The following is a 17,643-nucleotide window of genomic DNA, read 5'->3' as shown; positions in this document are numbered from 1 at the left end:
TAACAACAATGAGTCGATGTGCGGGTGTACAGGTTAGTCGAGGTAATTTGTACACGCAGGTAGGGGTAAAGTTATAATAAACAGCGTGTAGCAGCAGTATAAAAACAAAGGGGGGTTCAATGTAAATAGTCCAGGTAGGCCATTTGATTCATTGTTCAGCAGTCTTGTAGCTTGAGGGTAGAAGCTGTAAAGAAACCTTTTAGACCTAGACTTGGCGCTCCGGTACGGCTTGCAGTGCAGTGCGGTAGCTGAGGACAGTCTATGACTTGGGAGACCGGAGTCTTTGACAATTTTTTTGGCCTTCCTCTGACACACCTAGTATATAGGTCCTGGATGTCAGGAAGCTTGGACCCATTAATGTATTGGGCCGTACACACTAGCCGTTGCCATACTAGGCGGTGAAGCAACCGGTCAGGATGCTCTCGATAGTGCAGCTGTAGAACTTTTTTAGGATCTGGGGACCCATACCACATCTTGTCAGTCTCCTGAAGTTGTAATATGTGTTTTTGTACCCTCTTCACGACTGTCTTGGTGTGTTTGGACCATGATAGTTTGTTGGTGATGTGGACACCAAGGAACTTGAAACTCTCGACCCGCTCCACTACAGCCCTGCTGTTTTGAATCTGAATTGAGGGAACTGAATCTGAGAAGTTGAATATGAAACTTTGGTCAACTAGAAATTATAGTTTGTAAACTTGATAGACAATGAATGCAATATTTACCATATTGATACTGAAACTGAATATAATCAAATCAAATGTATTTATATAGCCCTTCGTACATCAGCTAATATCTCAAAGTGCTGTACAGAAATATATAAATACTCAATTTGAATTCAACTTCATTTTAAAACTGAATGCAATATTAATTCAATTAACTTTCAAATCATGAAATACAAGTTCAATTTATGAATTCAATTTTTCAATTTGTCCATTACAAATTCAAAAAGATTTGCTTGAAATTCAATATCTAAATAAAAAAAATATTGAATTCAAATAGTTTCTGTTGGCACTGAAACCGCTCCAAACAGAAGTCCGTGTGTCGTTGCGATTCTGGATGGCCAGATAGCTCGCAACAATGACAAGTAACTACCATGTGGGGAACCGTAAGTGGCTAGTTTGATCTTGTTCTTGATACAATATCTTGTTTTGAGGTGTTTTCACTGATGTGACGTCTATGCTAATATGGCTCAAATTTGCTAGCTAGCTAACCAACAACTGTAACTATGCATTTGAGAGACAAGTGCTCATTGTTCAAATGTATTTATGCATTTAATAAACATTGTAAACTATTGTGCACGTGCCAGTTTTGTTAAACTACAAACCCATATATTAAAAATGTAATTTTAGATCTCATGTATCCATCCTCCTGGGTTCGTCGGTTTCTGCTTTGGTCAACTTGCCATTGTCTTGTCAAACAAGGGTGCTGTGTGAAGTTGCCCCTGAATGCTGATCTTGTGTTTTGCTTAAACCAATCCAATGCTTTTAAATCCATGACAGGGAGTGTTCATGTGCACGCTTCTGAAACAGTGGAGAATCTGGAAGCAGCCCATGGTTTGTATTAAGTAAGTGTGTGCCATAGAAAGGCACTCCAATAAGTAAAAAACACAAAGATTGGTCTAGCCCACTATCTTTTAGGACTTCCCCAAACAGTCCCTGTGTAATGTGATCTCAGACTAAAGGAACTGATATGTGTAAGCAATATTCAAGCAACTTCCCCAGAGGGCTAAATTGAGACAAAAGCAGGTTGTACATTGATTGGGATAGGAGTTTTTACTGGTCAGGTCAGAAAACCCTAACCATTCGGATCTGCAAAGGGAAATCGACAAGGATTAACATTCTGGGTAGTGACGAAGAGGAAAGTTGGAGTTGGAATTGGGCAATAGCAATCACTTGGTCATCATCCGCTTATTGAGTTACATTCGACATGTTATACACACTCTAAAATCATCACCCAATCAACGTAAAAGTACATTTCTCAAGCTTTCAAGGAGAGTGCAAATAACATTCTTTGGATCATCACTTTATCCTTTTGAAGTCTACTGTACAACGGCTAAATTATTATTATTTAAATGTTTTATTTCATTTCAAACACACACACACCAGGAGCTGCGGTAAACTACAAAATATATCCCAAACTACCATGAGAACATTTTACAGTTCAGCATTCTGATATGGATGGGATTAGAAGCAGTATTGCAAGTCCGCAGGCAGTATGTCCGAGGTAAGTCATATCCGGGTGGGAGTGCCATTCACATTCAGCATCATCAGCTTCCTTGAAGACACTACAGAGTATAGAAGTTTGTCTATTTCCTCTACTATTGTTGATGCTATGTTGTTGCCCACAGACATCCTCAAAGACATCCGCAGTTTGTAGACCCATCCATGATGAAACCATTAAAAAAGGGAAGCTAAAATAGCACCTTTTTTAATACTTTCAGTCATGGACTAAAATGTCTTCGTATAAAAATGGAAATCAGCCATGTAGTTATTGGAAATGAACAGGCAGTCAGTCCTTTCTCAGGGTTAGGTTTAAATGATCTGGAATATATATATATATATATATATATCTTTCCTTGCTCCCTTGAGATAATCACTGATCTGTAAATTAATAAACAAGTGAAATGAGAGTTACCACCCTACCGACCTTATTAGATCAGTGACCAACTGAGGAAGAAAGGATGCACTTGTAACAGGGCCTCAGGCCCTACTATACCCCTGGCCGAGGTCTGCTGGGTGTGTATGGAGGGATGCGAGCGGTTTCCAGGTGGTGGTTGCCTGGCGTGTCCTCCTTGGTGGCTTTGTGTAAGGCAACTGGAGCTGAGGCCAAGGCACCCACAGCAAGATGGGAGGAGTTAGTGACTGAAGTGTTGGCCACCAGTTCAATCTTCCCCTCCAGCTTGACCAGGCGCGTCAGGATGTCATCCAACAACACCGCTATGGTCCTCTTCAGATCAGCTGTGTTTGTGTGTGTGTGTGTGTGCACGTACGTGAGAGAGAGAAAGAGAGAATAAAAATCTTAAACAATTTGTTTGGTTCAAGTAGAATGTGGTAAGTAGTTTTGTTTAAGTAGTAGATGAGTGTTTCCTCATTTCCAGTGCCACAACAAAATACTAAATGGTGGCTTCTGGACTTTTCTCTAGCTCTAAAGCAACCCTTACCGTAACCAGCCATGGAGGTGCCCTGCGGTCCTCCCGGTGCATTCTGGTTCTCCTCGGTTAGCACCTTGACATAGCGCCGGCTCAGCTCCAGGATCTGTTGATGCAGCTCGCCACTGCTCTGGTGGTGTTGCTGCTGCCCGGTGTAGAGCAGCAACATGAGCCCCCACGCCAGCCCCATGATGATCAGCAGCACGCTCAGCTTCTGGGACATGTTCCTCCCCAGCATGGTACTGGGGCTGGATGTGGGGCTGGGCCAGGGGAGAGGGGTAGGGGTCTGGGGGAACAGAGGGTGGGACTGGAAGAACAGGGTTGGGGAGAGGGGCTTTGGGCTGGTACTGGGTCTGGAGGTGGCAGGTGTTAGGAAAGAAATGAGAGGGATCTGGAGGCAAAGGGCTAAGGGTTTGGGGCTAGTAGCGTGTGGAGCTCGGGCTAGTCAGGCAAAATAATGACACAGGGCTAAGGGGTTAGGACTGGGGGATATAGGGATTGGGTTGGGTTTGGAGGAGTAGAACACTTTACAAACCTAGCAGCCAATCATGGGGCCCAAACCTGGCAGTCAACCATGGGACCCAAACACATACATAGCCGCCTGAGTCATTCGGAAAGGGAGGATCTGAAAGAGAGAGACAGACAGAAACACATGAGTCATCCGTGTCATGTTTCAATCTGTGGAGAATCTATGACACCAAGACACAATCAATCAGAAATCTGGGCCGGGTTCAGAAGGGCACATCAATGTTGTGGAACGTACTTCAGAAAGAAAGCACTGTGTAGAACAGACGTCTTTGACAGGGAGGTAGCCTAGTGGTTAAGAGCGTTGAGCCAGTAACCGAAAGGGTAGCTGTTTTGAATCCCTGAGCCGACTGGGTGAAAAATCTGTCCAGAAAGGAACTTAACCCTAATTGCCCCTGTAAATCGCTCTGGATTAAAGCGTCTGCTAAATGACCAAAATTTTAAGAAATCATGAGCATTGAAGAAACAACTATGTTAATGGAATTTTTATCTGTATTTCTCCACTCATGAGGCTGTTTAGAAATAAATGAAGGTAGTAGAACTTAAATGATGCTCTGTTGTGAGGACTTGGAATTCATGACAGCCGCTCTATACATTATATGTAGCCTACATTCTAAATGTTTCTCCCCATTGCATAAACACCTGGCCTAGATCTATGGATTATGAACAGGGCAAAATCCCCTCTCTCTGTAGTAGGTCTATTTTTTTGTATTGTAATCTTTACCCCCCTTTTCTTCCCAATTTCGTGATTGTCTCATCACTGAAATTCCCCAATTGGCTCGGGGGAGGCAAAGTTTGGGTCAAGCGTAGGGCTGTTGCTGTGACCGTATTTCTGCCACACCGGCGGTCACGAGTCATGAAGGCAGTCAAATTCCAAGTGACCGTTTAGTCACAGTAATTAGGCTTCTCCCAGCTCTGATACTGCAAATGGTCATTAGTAGCCTACCAAACATGCTAACTGCCTGGTACTGCCTTGGGTTGTGCCGTGGCGGAGATCTTTGTGGGCTATACTCGGCCTTGTTGGTGGTTGAAGATATCCCTCTAGTGGTGTGGGGGCTGTGCTTTGGCAAAGTGGGTGGGGTTATATCCTTCCTGTTTGGCCTGTCCAGGGGTGTCATCGGATGGGGCCATTGTCTCCTGATCCCTCCTGTCTCAGCCTCCAGTATTTATGCTGCAGTAGTTTACGTGTCAAGGGGTCAGTTTGTTATATCTGGAGTACTTCTCCTATCCGGTGTCCTGTGTGAATTTAAGTATGCTCTCTCTAATTCTCTCTTTCTTTCTCTCTCTAGGAGGACCTGAGCCCTAGGACCATGCCCCAGGACTACCTGACATGATGACTCCTTGCTGTCCCCAGTCCACCTGGCCGTGCTGCTGCTCCAGTTTCAACTGTTCAGCCTGTGATTATTATTATTTGACCATGCTGGTCATTTATGAACATTTGAACATCTTGGCCATGTTCTGTTATAATCTCCACCCGGCACAGGCAGAAGAGGACTGGCCACCCCACATAGCCTGGTTCCTCTCTAGGTTTCTTCCTAGGTTTTGGCCTTTCTAGGGAGTTTTTCCTAGCCACCGTGCTTCTACACCTGCATTGCTTGCTGTTTGGGGTTTTAGGCTGGGTTTCTGTACAGCACTTTGAGATATCAGCTGATGTACGAAGGGCTATATAAATACATTTGATTTGATTTTTGGTACTCAGCACTTTATTGTCCCGCTAAATCACTCTGACATCAATGCAAATGTCTTTAAAAAAAATAGAATCAAACACTTCATGAGAGCCCATGAGCTTGTTGCACGACATTCCAATAGGCTATGCAATTGCAGGAGACAACAGAATGATGGCCTCTACTAAAAATAGGAGGTTCAGCTTTATATAGGCTAGGCCTACTATATTTAATTCTCAACTTTCCAATTAAGCACATTGCTTATATTCACAACAGGAGTATAGCCTACCTGGCTGGCATGAAAATAAATCACAGGGAAAAGCGCCCACCAGTCGCTATTTAAGTGCATAGATGACATGTATTTTTCCCCTGCTGATCCCGTTTCGATACAGGTGCATGATAATGGTCAATTCTAAATCAAGACTAATTTCACATATACTGTATATTTAGTATATGTAAAGACTCCACAGCCCTAGTCATGTGTCCTTCCGAAACATGACCCGTCAAACCAAGCTTCTTGACACCCGCTCGCTTAACCCAGACGCCAGGCGCACCAATGTGTCAGAGGAAACCTAGTTCAACTGACGACAGAGGTCAGCCTGCAGGCGCCTGGTCTGCCACAAGGAGTCGCTAGAGCGTGATGAGCCAAGTAAAGCCCCCCTGGCCAAACACTCCCCAAACCTGGACAACGCAGGGCGTGGTTAGGGCGTTGGACTAGTAACCGGAAGGTTGCGAGTTCAAACCCCCGAGCTGACAAGGTAACAGGCAGTTAACCCACTGTTCCCAGGCCATCATTGAAAATAAGAATTTGTTCTTAACTGACTTGCCTGGTTAAAGATTTTTTTATATATATATATATATATATTTTTTTTTAAAACGCTGTGCCAAATGTGTGCCGCCCTATAGCACTCCCAGTCATGGCCGGTAATGACACAGCCTGGGATCGAACCCGAGTTTGTAGTGATGCCTTACACCGCTGCGCCACTCAGGAAGTCCAGTAGGCCTATTTTCTAATACAGACATAGGTTACTTTCATTTTCTAAATCAAGACGTTGGCAGCAACTGTTTTAAAACAGTTTTTATTTAGCATTTGTGAAATTATTTGTATGTGATATGAAAGGATTCATGTTTCTAGAACTGTACAGCAATTGAGAATCATCCACGTTTAGATGGAGTATTTGGCTGTTTTGGCTTCGAGAGCCGATTCACCATTTATACAGAACATGTAAGGTCCTTGGGACTGACGTTTGGCTCCTTTACTCCAATATTGGGCTAGGAAAGGCAATACATTGGAATAGCCATGTTATAATCCCTAGAGCCACAAAATGCTAGGAGACTATAGCATTTTTTGACTTTATGACATGGCTATTTTATTGCATGACGTTTCTTATGACAATAGATGAGAGTGCAAAGGTCCTTATCCATCTCTTACTGCTTTCATGGGAATATGTGGTTTCCTGGATGAAGGAGGGAACTTCATGATGATATCTAGGCATAATAAATTGTAATCATGCACTGTAGTAGTAAATTAATTCAGAAACAAACAAGGGGTGGGCGGTATACCGGTATCAACGTGAATACCGGGATGACGTTGTGCCACGATATGGATTTTGCCAGGACGGCAGAGAATTGGTTCTAGTCGTTTAGAACTGGTTTGGCTTTAAGATATCCGACCTCGACCAACAAACAGTACTGTGTAAATTGTGTCGATGCATTGTGCTAGCCAAAGGTGGAAACAGCTATCTTTTTCACCACTTGAAAACCCTGCATGTGCGCGAATATGAAGAATCTACCAGAATACGTGCAACAAACCCCAGAACAGCGGAGCAAGTCCCAAGACATCTTCAAGACATCTTCAAGCCAGACCTGCACTCAGCTACCACTCAACGCATCATTCATTAGTGGTAGTCCCGATGACAAGAAGAGCAACAAGTGGAATGAGATAACGAGTGCAATTACATATCACACTGCGAAAGACATGGAATCGATTCAAACAGTGGATTAAGACAATTTCAGAAAGTTGATTCGAACTCTAGACCCAAGATTCGAGATCCCGAGCCATAAATACTTCAGCAAAACATGTCTACCAGAACTCTACACAGAATGTTGTGACAGAGTTGCCAACGGAATCGATAATGCGGCATTCTTCTCTATCACTGCCAACTTATGGTCAAGCCGGACCACAGAGCCATACATTAGCCTCACAATTCATTACATTGACGACAACTGGAAGCTGCAAAGAAAATGCCTTCAGACCTCTTATTTCCCAGATGACCACACCTAAGAAATAATTGCAGCTGAGCTGAGGGAGGCACTTTCATCCTGGGGCTTAAAAAGAGTTGCGTCAAGTATGCATGACTACCAACAGCGGATTGTACATGGTCAAAGCATTGGAGCTGAACAAATGGACAAGACTAGGGTGTTTCGGGCACAGGCTACATTGTTATTGGTAAGTTTCAATGTCCAAAACACAGAGCTAGGTAGAAAAATAACATAACTTAAAAACAACAACTTAAATGCAGAATAAACTATTGTATTCCTTATCTCTGTTTAAAGTTATAGCTGGGGCAGCAGGAAGCCTAGTGGTTAGAGCGTTGGACTAGTAACCTATAATATTTTGTAAATGTGTGCAATACCCAAACATTACATGGATTACATTGCTTTTGTCACGTTCTGACCATAGTTCTTGTGTGTTTTCCTTGTTTTAGTGTTGGTCAGGACGTGAGCTGGGTGGGCGTTCTATGTTATGTGTCTAGTTGGTCTGTTTCTGAGTTTGGCCTGATATGGTTCTCAGAGGCAGGTGTTAGTCATTGTCTCTGATTGGGAACCATATTTAGGTAGCCTGTTTTGTGTTGGGTTTTTGTGGGTGATTATTTCCGTGTCCGTGTTTGTTTCACCACACAGGACTGTTTTCACATGTATTGTTTTGTATATTTGTAGTGTTCTCGGTATTAGTCTTTATTTAGAATGGATACATTGGCTTATGGTTTCCATATATGAATCTATCCTCTGTCAATAATAAATAGCCTACTCAATAAATGATCCCATTTTCTAAAGGAACATTCTCTCTTAATCACAAGAGTTGTATGTAAATCTATAGATGGATTAAATTTGTAATCACGCCAAGCGTCCATTCTGTAAATGGTAATTACAGCAGATGCCAAGTTATTTCTATTGAATAATTGTGATTCATATGTAATAATTGTTCACCTTTTTATTTTTTAGAGAAGAGTGTCCAAAATGAACCTCCGGTTTCCACAGGAGTGTGCAAGAAAGTGGTCAGCACATTTTCCTATAGTTGGAAGAAGCAGAAGGCCCTGATAAGTGTACAGGATAAACTGAGCCTGCCCCTCCACAAGCCCATCACAGAATCCCCGACAAGGTGGGGATCTCACCTGCCGATGATGGAGAGAGTCCTGGAGCAGGAAAAGGCCCTCACACAAGTCCTGGCAGCAGACAAAAAAACACAGTAACTTGCACACTCCTGGCAAAACATTGAGGTCTTAGAATCTGTCACGGCAGCACTTACGCCTCTCCAGGATTTCACAGATGCCCTGTCAGGAGAGACATACATGAGTGTGTCCTATCTGAAGCCCGTCCTCCATATCGTCAAGAGGGAGGTTCTGAAATCAAATGAGGGCGAAGCCAAACTGATCCCAGAGATTAAGATGATGGTCCTCAATTACCTGAATGACAAATACACCGACCCTGAAACAGTAGAGCTGCTCACCATGGCAACCTTTCTGGACCCAAGGTTCATGACCACCTACATGACCACTGAGAAGCTGGTGGAGGTGAATGTGAGAGCTGCCTCCGAGACAGAAGCCCTCCTGGTAGGGAACACAGCCGTGGGAGACTTCTCTCTTGAAGAGGACCAGAGTGAGAAAGAAGCTGCCACTGCTCCACAATCAGTAAATAAGTCCAAGAGCCATGGTGCCTTTTTTAAGAAAACCAGTAGTGCACTTGCCTTAAGAACATTGAGACAGGTCATTGAGCAAGAGCTGGACAGCTACACTTTGATAATGGCAGCAGACAGTGAGGCTGATCCATTGGAGTGGTGGCGAGTCCACGCATCCAACTTCTCACAAGTGAGTTGTCAGACAAAGAAATATCTATGCATGCCTGCCACAAATTGGCCATCAGAGAGCATTTAGAACTGGGGGCAATGTGTTCACATGCCATAGGGCAACTTTGAAGCAAGAAACTGTCAACAGGCTGGTGTTCCTGACACGGCACTGAATTGCAGTGAATTGTTACATGGTGAACTGAGAAACATACAGACTCTCTGGTTAATGCTTGAAGAAGTTAGTTTGAAAAGGTTTATAACTTCAATTCACAATGACCAGTGTTATGCTGAAAAAAAGACTGCACTTTTCATATTTGCCCTGAAAGGGTGAAAAACGTTTTCATTTTCTTTACATCCTAAGTACTTTAAATATTTTTGTATTTAATTTTACTCCATGTACCTTTGTTTATGTTTCATGTTTGAACTGTTTTAACCCGGGAAGTAAAAACACGTGCAATGCCCCCTTTCTGTTTCTATATGGTTAAAAGCAATATTTTGTCATTCTTTAAAATTTGAAAGGCTCATAAAAGTTTTGGTACGGTATAGAGTGATATATCGTTATCGTCCGGAAGTCTATCCTACATTGTTCTTTACAAAAGCACAATATCAACTTCGGACAGCAAGTCTGTTCCACTTATGTTAGTGTTCATACAAAAAGAGGGCATGTGCAGGGGAAGGATGCGATAAGATATGCTGTCCACTTCACCTAACCACATATGCTGCTGCTAGTCACAATTACCTTGTTCATACTCCTGCATAGACTCAGTGCTTGTACTCCCTATATATAGCCATGTTATTTGTTATTTACCGTGTCACTATTTCTATTTTTTGTTTATCTTTAACTCACCACAGTAAATGTGTTTTTACTTTCAATATTTGGAGTTCGCTTGTCAATTCGCTCAATTTTCCATTAATATTTCCTGATATTTTCAACAGCTCACTGTCTATGAGTTACAGATGAACATACAAGTGTATTTGGTTCCTCGACCTCTCTCATCAAAAGGTACAGCTTTTATTTTTTCAAAATTCCTCACCTGTGATTTATATTTTTAAAATATTTCCCCTAGTACAGTTGTGGTTATTAATTAATGTACAGATCTAATTTAATAGCTGCCAATCCAAATGACATATACATCTAAAATAACTTAGTTGGTCACTGACGTCCCTCCTCCATAGTACACCCATTAGAATTGCCGTTTTCCATTTCACATATTTTTACATTATTTCCTGTAGTAGGTCTAGTTTGCAATAGTTCACTAGTTGTGACCGGTCATTTCCGGTCACAACTTGCAGGCTTGTTTTCGAGTTGCTGTGCGTTTTGTTGCCAACCTATTTTGCTACCTGACAACTTTACGGTTTTCACTTTTTAATTACCGTTCATATATTTATTTATTTTTTCCACAACTTTTTCACTCCGGACGCTTTATCTGGACACGATTCGTCAGGACCTCCAACAGCCGAAGCTAAGTAGTAACATTAACATGATGCCTTCTAATTGTAGTCGCTGTACTCGCCTTACGGCGAGGATAGCTGTGCTACAAGCCCAGCTTCAGACGCAATCGTTAGGCAAGGGTAATTTCAGTGTAGGAAAGGATGAAACGGCGTCTGTGCCACCAGTAAGTACAGATAGTAACGTTAGTATAAATCCCCTGGCACAGTCCCCGCAGCCGGACACCTTTCTCACGGTTTCTGGAAGGAAATGCTGTAGGAAAGCTCAATCGGTGTCGCTCATTCAGCCGACAGAGACTTTCAACCGGTTTTCCCCATTAATTTGTAGATAACTGGCCCTCTTTCTGGGACTCGCCCACAAACAGGACCAAACCTGACCTGCTGAGGAGTGACGGACTCCATCCTAGCTGGAGGGGTGCTCTCATCTTATCTACCAACATAGACAGGGCTCTAACTCCTCTTGCTCCACAATGAAATAGGGTGCAGGCCAGGCAGCAGGCTGTTAGCCAGCCTGCCAGCATAGTGGAGTCTGCCACTAGCACAGTCAGTGTAGTCAGCTCAGCTATCACCATTGAGACCGTGTCTGTGCCTCGACCTAGGTTGGGCAAAACTAAACATGGCGGTGTTCACCTTAGCAATCTCACTAGGATAAAGACCACCTCCATTCCTGTCATTACTGAAAGAGATCATGATAACTCGCATCTCAAAATAGGGCTACTTAATGTTAGATCCCTTACTTCAAAGGCAATTATAGTCAATGAACTAATCACTGATCATAATCTTGATGTGATTGGCCTGACTGAAACATGGCTTAAGCCTGATGAATTTACTGTTTTAAATGAGGCCTCACCTCCTGGCTACACTAGTGACCATATCCCCCGTGCATTCCGCAAAGGCGGAGGTGTTGCTAACATTTACGATAGCAAATTTCAATTTACCAAAAAAAAAAAGACGTTTTCGTCTTTTGAGCTTCTAGTCATGAAATCTATGCAGCCGACTCAATCACATTTTATAGCTAATGTTTACAGGCCTCCTGGGCCATATACAGCGTTTCTCACTGAGTTCCCTGAATTCCTATCGGACCTTGTTGTCATAGCAGATAATATTCTAATCTTTGGTGACTTTAATATTCACATGGAAAAGTCCACAGACCCACTCCAAAAGGCTTTCGGAGCCATCATCGACTCAGTGGGTTTTGTCCAACATGTCTCTGGACCCACTCACTGTCACAGTCATACGCTGGACCTAGTTTTGTCCCATGGAATAAATGTTGTCGATCTTAATGTTTATCCTCATAATCCTGGACTATCGGACCACCATTTTATTACGTTTGCAATTGCAACAAATAATCTGCTCAGACCCCAACCAAGGACCATCAAAAGTCGTGCTATAAATTCACAGACAACATAAAGATTCCTTGATGCCCTTCCAGACTCCCTCTGCCTACCCAAGGACGCCAGAGGACAAAAATCTGTTAACCACCTAACTGAGGATCTCGATTTAACCTTGCGCAATACCCTAGATGCAGTTGCACCCCTAAAAACATTTCTCATAAGAAACTAGCTCCCTGGTACACAGAAAATACCCGAGCTCTGAAGCAGGCTTCCAGAAAATTGGAACGGAAATGGCGCCACACCAAACTGGAAGTCTTCCGACTAGCTTGGAAAGACGGTACCGTGCAGTACCGAAGAGCCCTTACTGCTGCTCGATCATCCTATTTTTCTAACTTAATTGAGGAAAATAAGAACAATCCGAAATTCCTATTTGATACTGTCGCAAAGCTAACTAAAAAGCAGCATTCCCCAAGAGAGGATGACTTTCACTTTAGCAGTGATAAATTCATTAACTTCTTTGAGGAAAAGATTATGATTATTAGAAAGCAAATTACAGACTCCTCTTTAAACCTGCGTATTCCTCCAAACCTCAGTTGTCCTGAGTCTGCACAACTCTGCCAGGACCTAGGATCAAGAGAGACGCTCAAGTGTTTTAGTACTATATCTCTTGACACAATGATGAAAATAATCATGGCCTCTAAACCTTCAAGCTGCATACTGGACCCTATTCCAACTAAACTACTGAAAGAGCTGCTTCCTGTGCTTGGCCCTCCTATGTTGAACATAATAAACGGTTCTCTATCCACTGGATGTGTACCAAACTCACTAAAAGTGACAGTAATAAAGCCTCTCTTGAAAAAGCCAAACCTTGACCCAGAAAATATAAAAAACTATCGGCCTATATCGAATCTTCCATTCCTCTCAAAAATTTTAGAAAAGGCTGTTGCGCAGCATCTCACTGCCTTCCTGAAGACAAACAATGTATACGAAATGCTTCAGTCTGGTTTTAGACCCCATCATAGCACTGAGACGGCACTTGTGAAGGTGGTAAATGACATTTTAATGCCATCGGACCGAGGCTCTGCATCTGTCCTCGTGCTCCTAGACCTTAGTGCTGCTTTTGATACCATCGATCACCACATTCTTTTGGAGAGATTGGAAACCCAAATTGGTCTACACGGACATGTTCTGGCCTGGTATAGATCTTATCTGTCGGAAAGATATCAGTTTGTCTCTGTGAATGGTTTGTCCTCTGACAAATCAACTGTAAATTTCGGTGTTCCTCACGGTTCTGTTTTAGGACCACTATTGTTTTCACTATACATTTTACCTCTTGGGGATGTTATTCGAAAACATAATGTTAACTTTCACTGCTATGCGGATGACACACAGCTGTACATTTCAATGAAACATGGTGAAGCCCCAAAATTGCCCTCGCTAGAAGCATGTGTTTCAGACATAAGGAAGTGGATGGCTGCAAACTTTCTACTATTAAACTCAGACAAAACAGAGATGCTTGTTCTAGGTCCCAAGAAACAAAGAGATCTTCTGTTGAATCTGACAATTAATCTTAATGGTTGTACAGTCGTCTCAAATAAAACTGTGAAGGACCTCGGCGTTACTCTGGACCCTGATCTCTCTTTTGAAGAACATATCAAGACCATTTCGAGGACAGCTTTTTTCCATCTACGTAATATTGCAAAAATCTGAAACTTTCTGTCCAAAAATGATGCAGAAAAATGTGTCCATGCTTTTGTCACTTCTAGGTTAGACTACTGCAATGCTCTACTTTCCGGCTACCCGGATAAAGCACTAAATAAACTTCAGTTAGTGCTAAATACGGCTGCTAGAATCCTGACTAGAACCAAAAAAATGGATCATATTACTCCAGTGCTAGCCTCTCTACACTGGCTTCCTGTCAAAGCAAGGGCTGATTTCAAGGTTTTACTGTTAACCTACAAAGCATTACATGGGCTTGCTCCTACCTATCTCTCTGATTTGGTCCTGCCGTACATACCTACACGTACGCTACGGTCACAAGACGCAGGCCTCCTAATTGTCCCTAGAATTTCTAAGCAAACAGCTGGAGGCAGGGCTTTCTCCTATAGAGCTCCATTTTTATGGAACGGTCTGCCTACCCATGTCAGAGACGCAAACTCGGTCTCAACCTTTAAGTCTTTACTGAAGACTCATCTCTTCAGTGGGTCATATGATTGAGTGTAGTCTGGCCCAGGAGTGGGAAGGTGAACGGAAAGGCACTGGAGCAACGAACCGCCCTTGCTGTCTCTGCCTGGCCAGTTCCCCTTTCCACTGGGATTCTCTGCCTCTAACCCTATTACAGGGGCTGAGTCACTGGCTTACTGGGGCTCTCTCATGCCTTCCCTGCAGGGGGTGCGTCACCTGAGTGGGTTGATTCACTGTTGTGGTCATCCTGTCTGGGTTGGCGCCCCCCCCTCCTTGGGTTGTGCCGTGGCGGAGATCTTTGTGGGCTATACTCAGCCTTGTCTCAGGATGGTAAGTTGGTGGTTGAAGATATCCCTCTAGTGGTGTGCGGGCTGTGCTTTGGCAAAGTGGGTGGGGTTATATCCTTCCTGTTTGGCCCTGTCCGGGGGTGTCCTCGAATGGGGACACAGTGTCTCCTGAACCCTCCTGTCTCAGCCTCCAGTATTTATGCTGCTGAGAGCAGTCAGACTGCTCTATCAAATCATAGACTTAATTATAATATAATAACACACAGAAAATCGAACCTTAGGTCATTAATATGGTCAAATCCGGAAACTATCATCTCGAAAACAAGACGTTTATTCTTTCAGTGAAATATGGAGCCGTTCTGTATTTTATCTAATGGGTGGCATCCATCAGTCTAAATATTCCTGTTACATTGCACAACCTTCAATGTTTTTTCATAATTACGTAAAATTCTGGCAAATTAGTTCGCAATGAGCCAGGCGGCCCAAACTGTTGCATATACCCCGACTCTGCGTGCAATGAACACAAGAGAAGTGACACAATTTCACCTGGTTAATATTGCCTGCTAACCTGGAATTCTTTTAGCTCAATATGCAGGTTTAAAAATATATACTTCTGTGTATTGATTTTAAGAAAGGCATTGGTGTTTATGGTTAGGTACACGTTGGAGCAATGACAGTCCTTTTTCTAGAATGCGCACGGCATTGATTATATGCAAAGCAGGACACGCTAGATAAACTAGTAATATCATCAACCATGTGTAGTTATAACTAGTGATTATGATTCAGTTTAATGCTAGCTAGCAACTTAGCTTGGCTTCTTACTGCATTTGCGTAACAGGCGGGCTCCTCGTGAGGCAGGTGGTTAGAGCGTTGGACTAGCTAGATATAATTTGACATTTTAATAGTGTGCACATGCTAGGTAGAGATGGTAGGTGGACTCAACTCATTGGTCTATGTAGAGTCAGATGGCAAGGATCTTCAACTAGTAGGCATAAACCACCTGAATATTGATATTCATTAGATTTTTCTTTGAGGATGGGTGATTTTGACAAATTAATTATTATAACAAGAACATTTTCAAACACCCAGCACTAGAAACATATATCAGGGTTGGCCAACCCCCCGGAGAGCAAGCAGGATTTTCTTCCAGATCTATTCTAAAGAGAGAGTAAACAAAATATTTGTGTCCTTACCTTGAAAGCAGTTTATGGACAAGGAGACTGCAATCTATTAGTTTGGTTTCCCACTGCCATCATCCATTAATATTAGTATTTCCCAGAGCTGTGGACTCGAGTCACAAATTTGATGACTGATTTGATATAAAATAACTAGACTTGGAGCCTCAAGACTCAACTTTGAGCCCAAATACATACTAATAACTCATGCTTTATAACCGTTTGACAAAGACATACATTTCAGCTTGATATTAGTAGCGATAGCTATATTGTTATCTTAACCGTTAGTCAGGCAGTTTTCTAGAAATCTAGCTATATATAACTAGCTTCCAGTGCTCAGGCAGTTAGTTAGCTGCTAGCCTAGCTTGTTGATATCGTGCATGACGTAAATATGGCTCGCGCTAGCTAGTCTTGACAGTTATCGAACAGGATAGCTGCCCCAGTGTCAAATCAGACATCCACAAAGTTGTCTCACACCTCAAACAGTATTTAATTGCATTTTATCAAACCCTTATAAAACAAATTAACGTTATATTACCTGGATTTGTTCGTTTGAGTCACTCTGCTGTTCAAAACGTCAGTCTGCAATCCCATTCCAAAACCGAGAACAGATGAGTGCACAGGGCAGATACCGAAATTCTGCTAGTACGGTTTCTAACTATTCAATAATCTTCATAAGTAATGTAATTGAAACAAATCGGCAATTCGGAAGTAAAACTTGCATTGTATAATTGTTTGCATGTCTAGGATTTATTTTTTATTTGTTCGCGAGTTCAGCCGGTTTCTCCTCGTGCTGTGTTTTGCGTCATTACGACTCACTGTTTGCCGTAGGGATTTGTGGGAAATATATTGCTCATAAACATGCATGCAAGTGTTTTGGTCAATGAGTCCAGTGTGCTCATTCTTCCTTATCATCACTGTAATAGTCATATGTGTAAACATACTGAATTGTAATTGGATGCATTTTACCGCCATATTATACTGTGCTATGATTGGTTAAGACCACCCAAATGGTTAAGTCATGGTCAGTTTGATCCTGGTTGGCGATATGTCAGTTATAGCTAGCTAATACTGTTCCAATGGCAGCCACATGGGGGTGATATATACCAGCCCCCTATTTAGCTTTTTCTCACTATTAATCTGTCATTATCCATGATACTATTCTCAATCTCTTTACCCTATCTCCTCTTAAGGTTCGTTGTGTTCGGCATTAGAGTTGTTACACCAGTATGAGTTAACTTTGTAGTAGCAAGAGTTACTCTTCAAGTTTGGGTTATTTTCTGACTTTCTCACTTCCTTTGTATACTGAACAAAAATATAAACATATCATGCAAAAATTTCAAAGATTTTACAGTGTTACAGCTCATACAAGGAAATCAGTCAATTGAAATCATTTCATTAGGCCCTAATCTATGGATTTCACTTGACTGGGGGGGCGCAGCCCTGAGGGCATAGATCCATCCTCATCAGCTGTCCGGGTGCTGCTCTCGGCGATCCCACAGGTGAAGAAGCTGAATGTGGAGGTCCTGGGCTGGCGTGGTTACACAAGGTCTGTGGCTGTGAGGACGTTTGGATGTACTGCCAAATTCTCTAAAACAACATTGGATCCGGCTTATAGTAGAAAAACTAGCATTCAATTTTCTGTTTCAATTGCATTCAATTGCTGAAGTCAGAATGCTAATTGCTCAACTTGAGACATCTGTGGCATTGTGTTGTGTGACAAAACGAAACATTTTAGAATGGCCTTTTATTGCTCCAGCACAAGGTGCACCTGTGTAATGATCATGCTGTTTAATCAGCTTCTTGATATG

General features: G+C 42.5%; 1 protein-coding gene across 5 annotated transcripts; it reads right to left on the bottom strand.

The window, feature by feature from the left end:
- Positions 1-2,006: 2,006 nt before the first annotated feature.
- On the bottom strand, positions 2,007-16,720 carry LOC118397947 (coiled-coil domain-containing protein 126-like). Of its 5 annotated transcripts, XM_035792806.2 has the most exons (5): positions 16,371-16,720; positions 8,733-8,783; positions 8,548-8,629; positions 3,161-3,773; positions 2,007-2,957 (listed from the first exon to the last, which is right to left on the bottom strand). In XM_035792806.2, the coding sequence occupies exons 4-5, from the start codon at positions 3,384-3,386 to the stop codon at positions 2,710-2,712; spliced, it is 474 nt and encodes a 157-aa protein (XP_035648699.1). In that variant the 5' UTR covers positions 3,387-3,773; positions 8,548-8,629; positions 8,733-8,783; positions 16,371-16,720; the 3' UTR covers positions 2,007-2,709. The 5 variants fall into 5 exon arrangements, with proteins under 5 accessions (XP_035648699.1, XP_035648698.1, XP_035648701.1 ...); XM_035792805.2 differs by lacking the exons at positions 8,548-8,629; positions 8,733-8,783 and adding an exon at positions 15,851-15,938; XM_035792808.2 differs by lacking the exon at positions 8,548-8,629.
- Positions 16,721-17,643: the final 923 nt, after the last annotated feature.

Source organism: Oncorhynchus keta, chromosome 19, assembly GCF_023373465.1.
Source record: "Oncorhynchus keta strain PuntledgeMale-10-30-2019 chromosome 19, Oket_V2, whole genome shotgun sequence".
In the NCBI taxonomy this organism is placed as follows: Eukaryota; Metazoa; Chordata; class Actinopteri; order Salmoniformes; family Salmonidae; genus Oncorhynchus; species Oncorhynchus keta.
The sequence above is the reverse complement of the archived record's forward strand: the minus strand, read 5'-3'. Positions and strand labels throughout refer to the sequence as shown.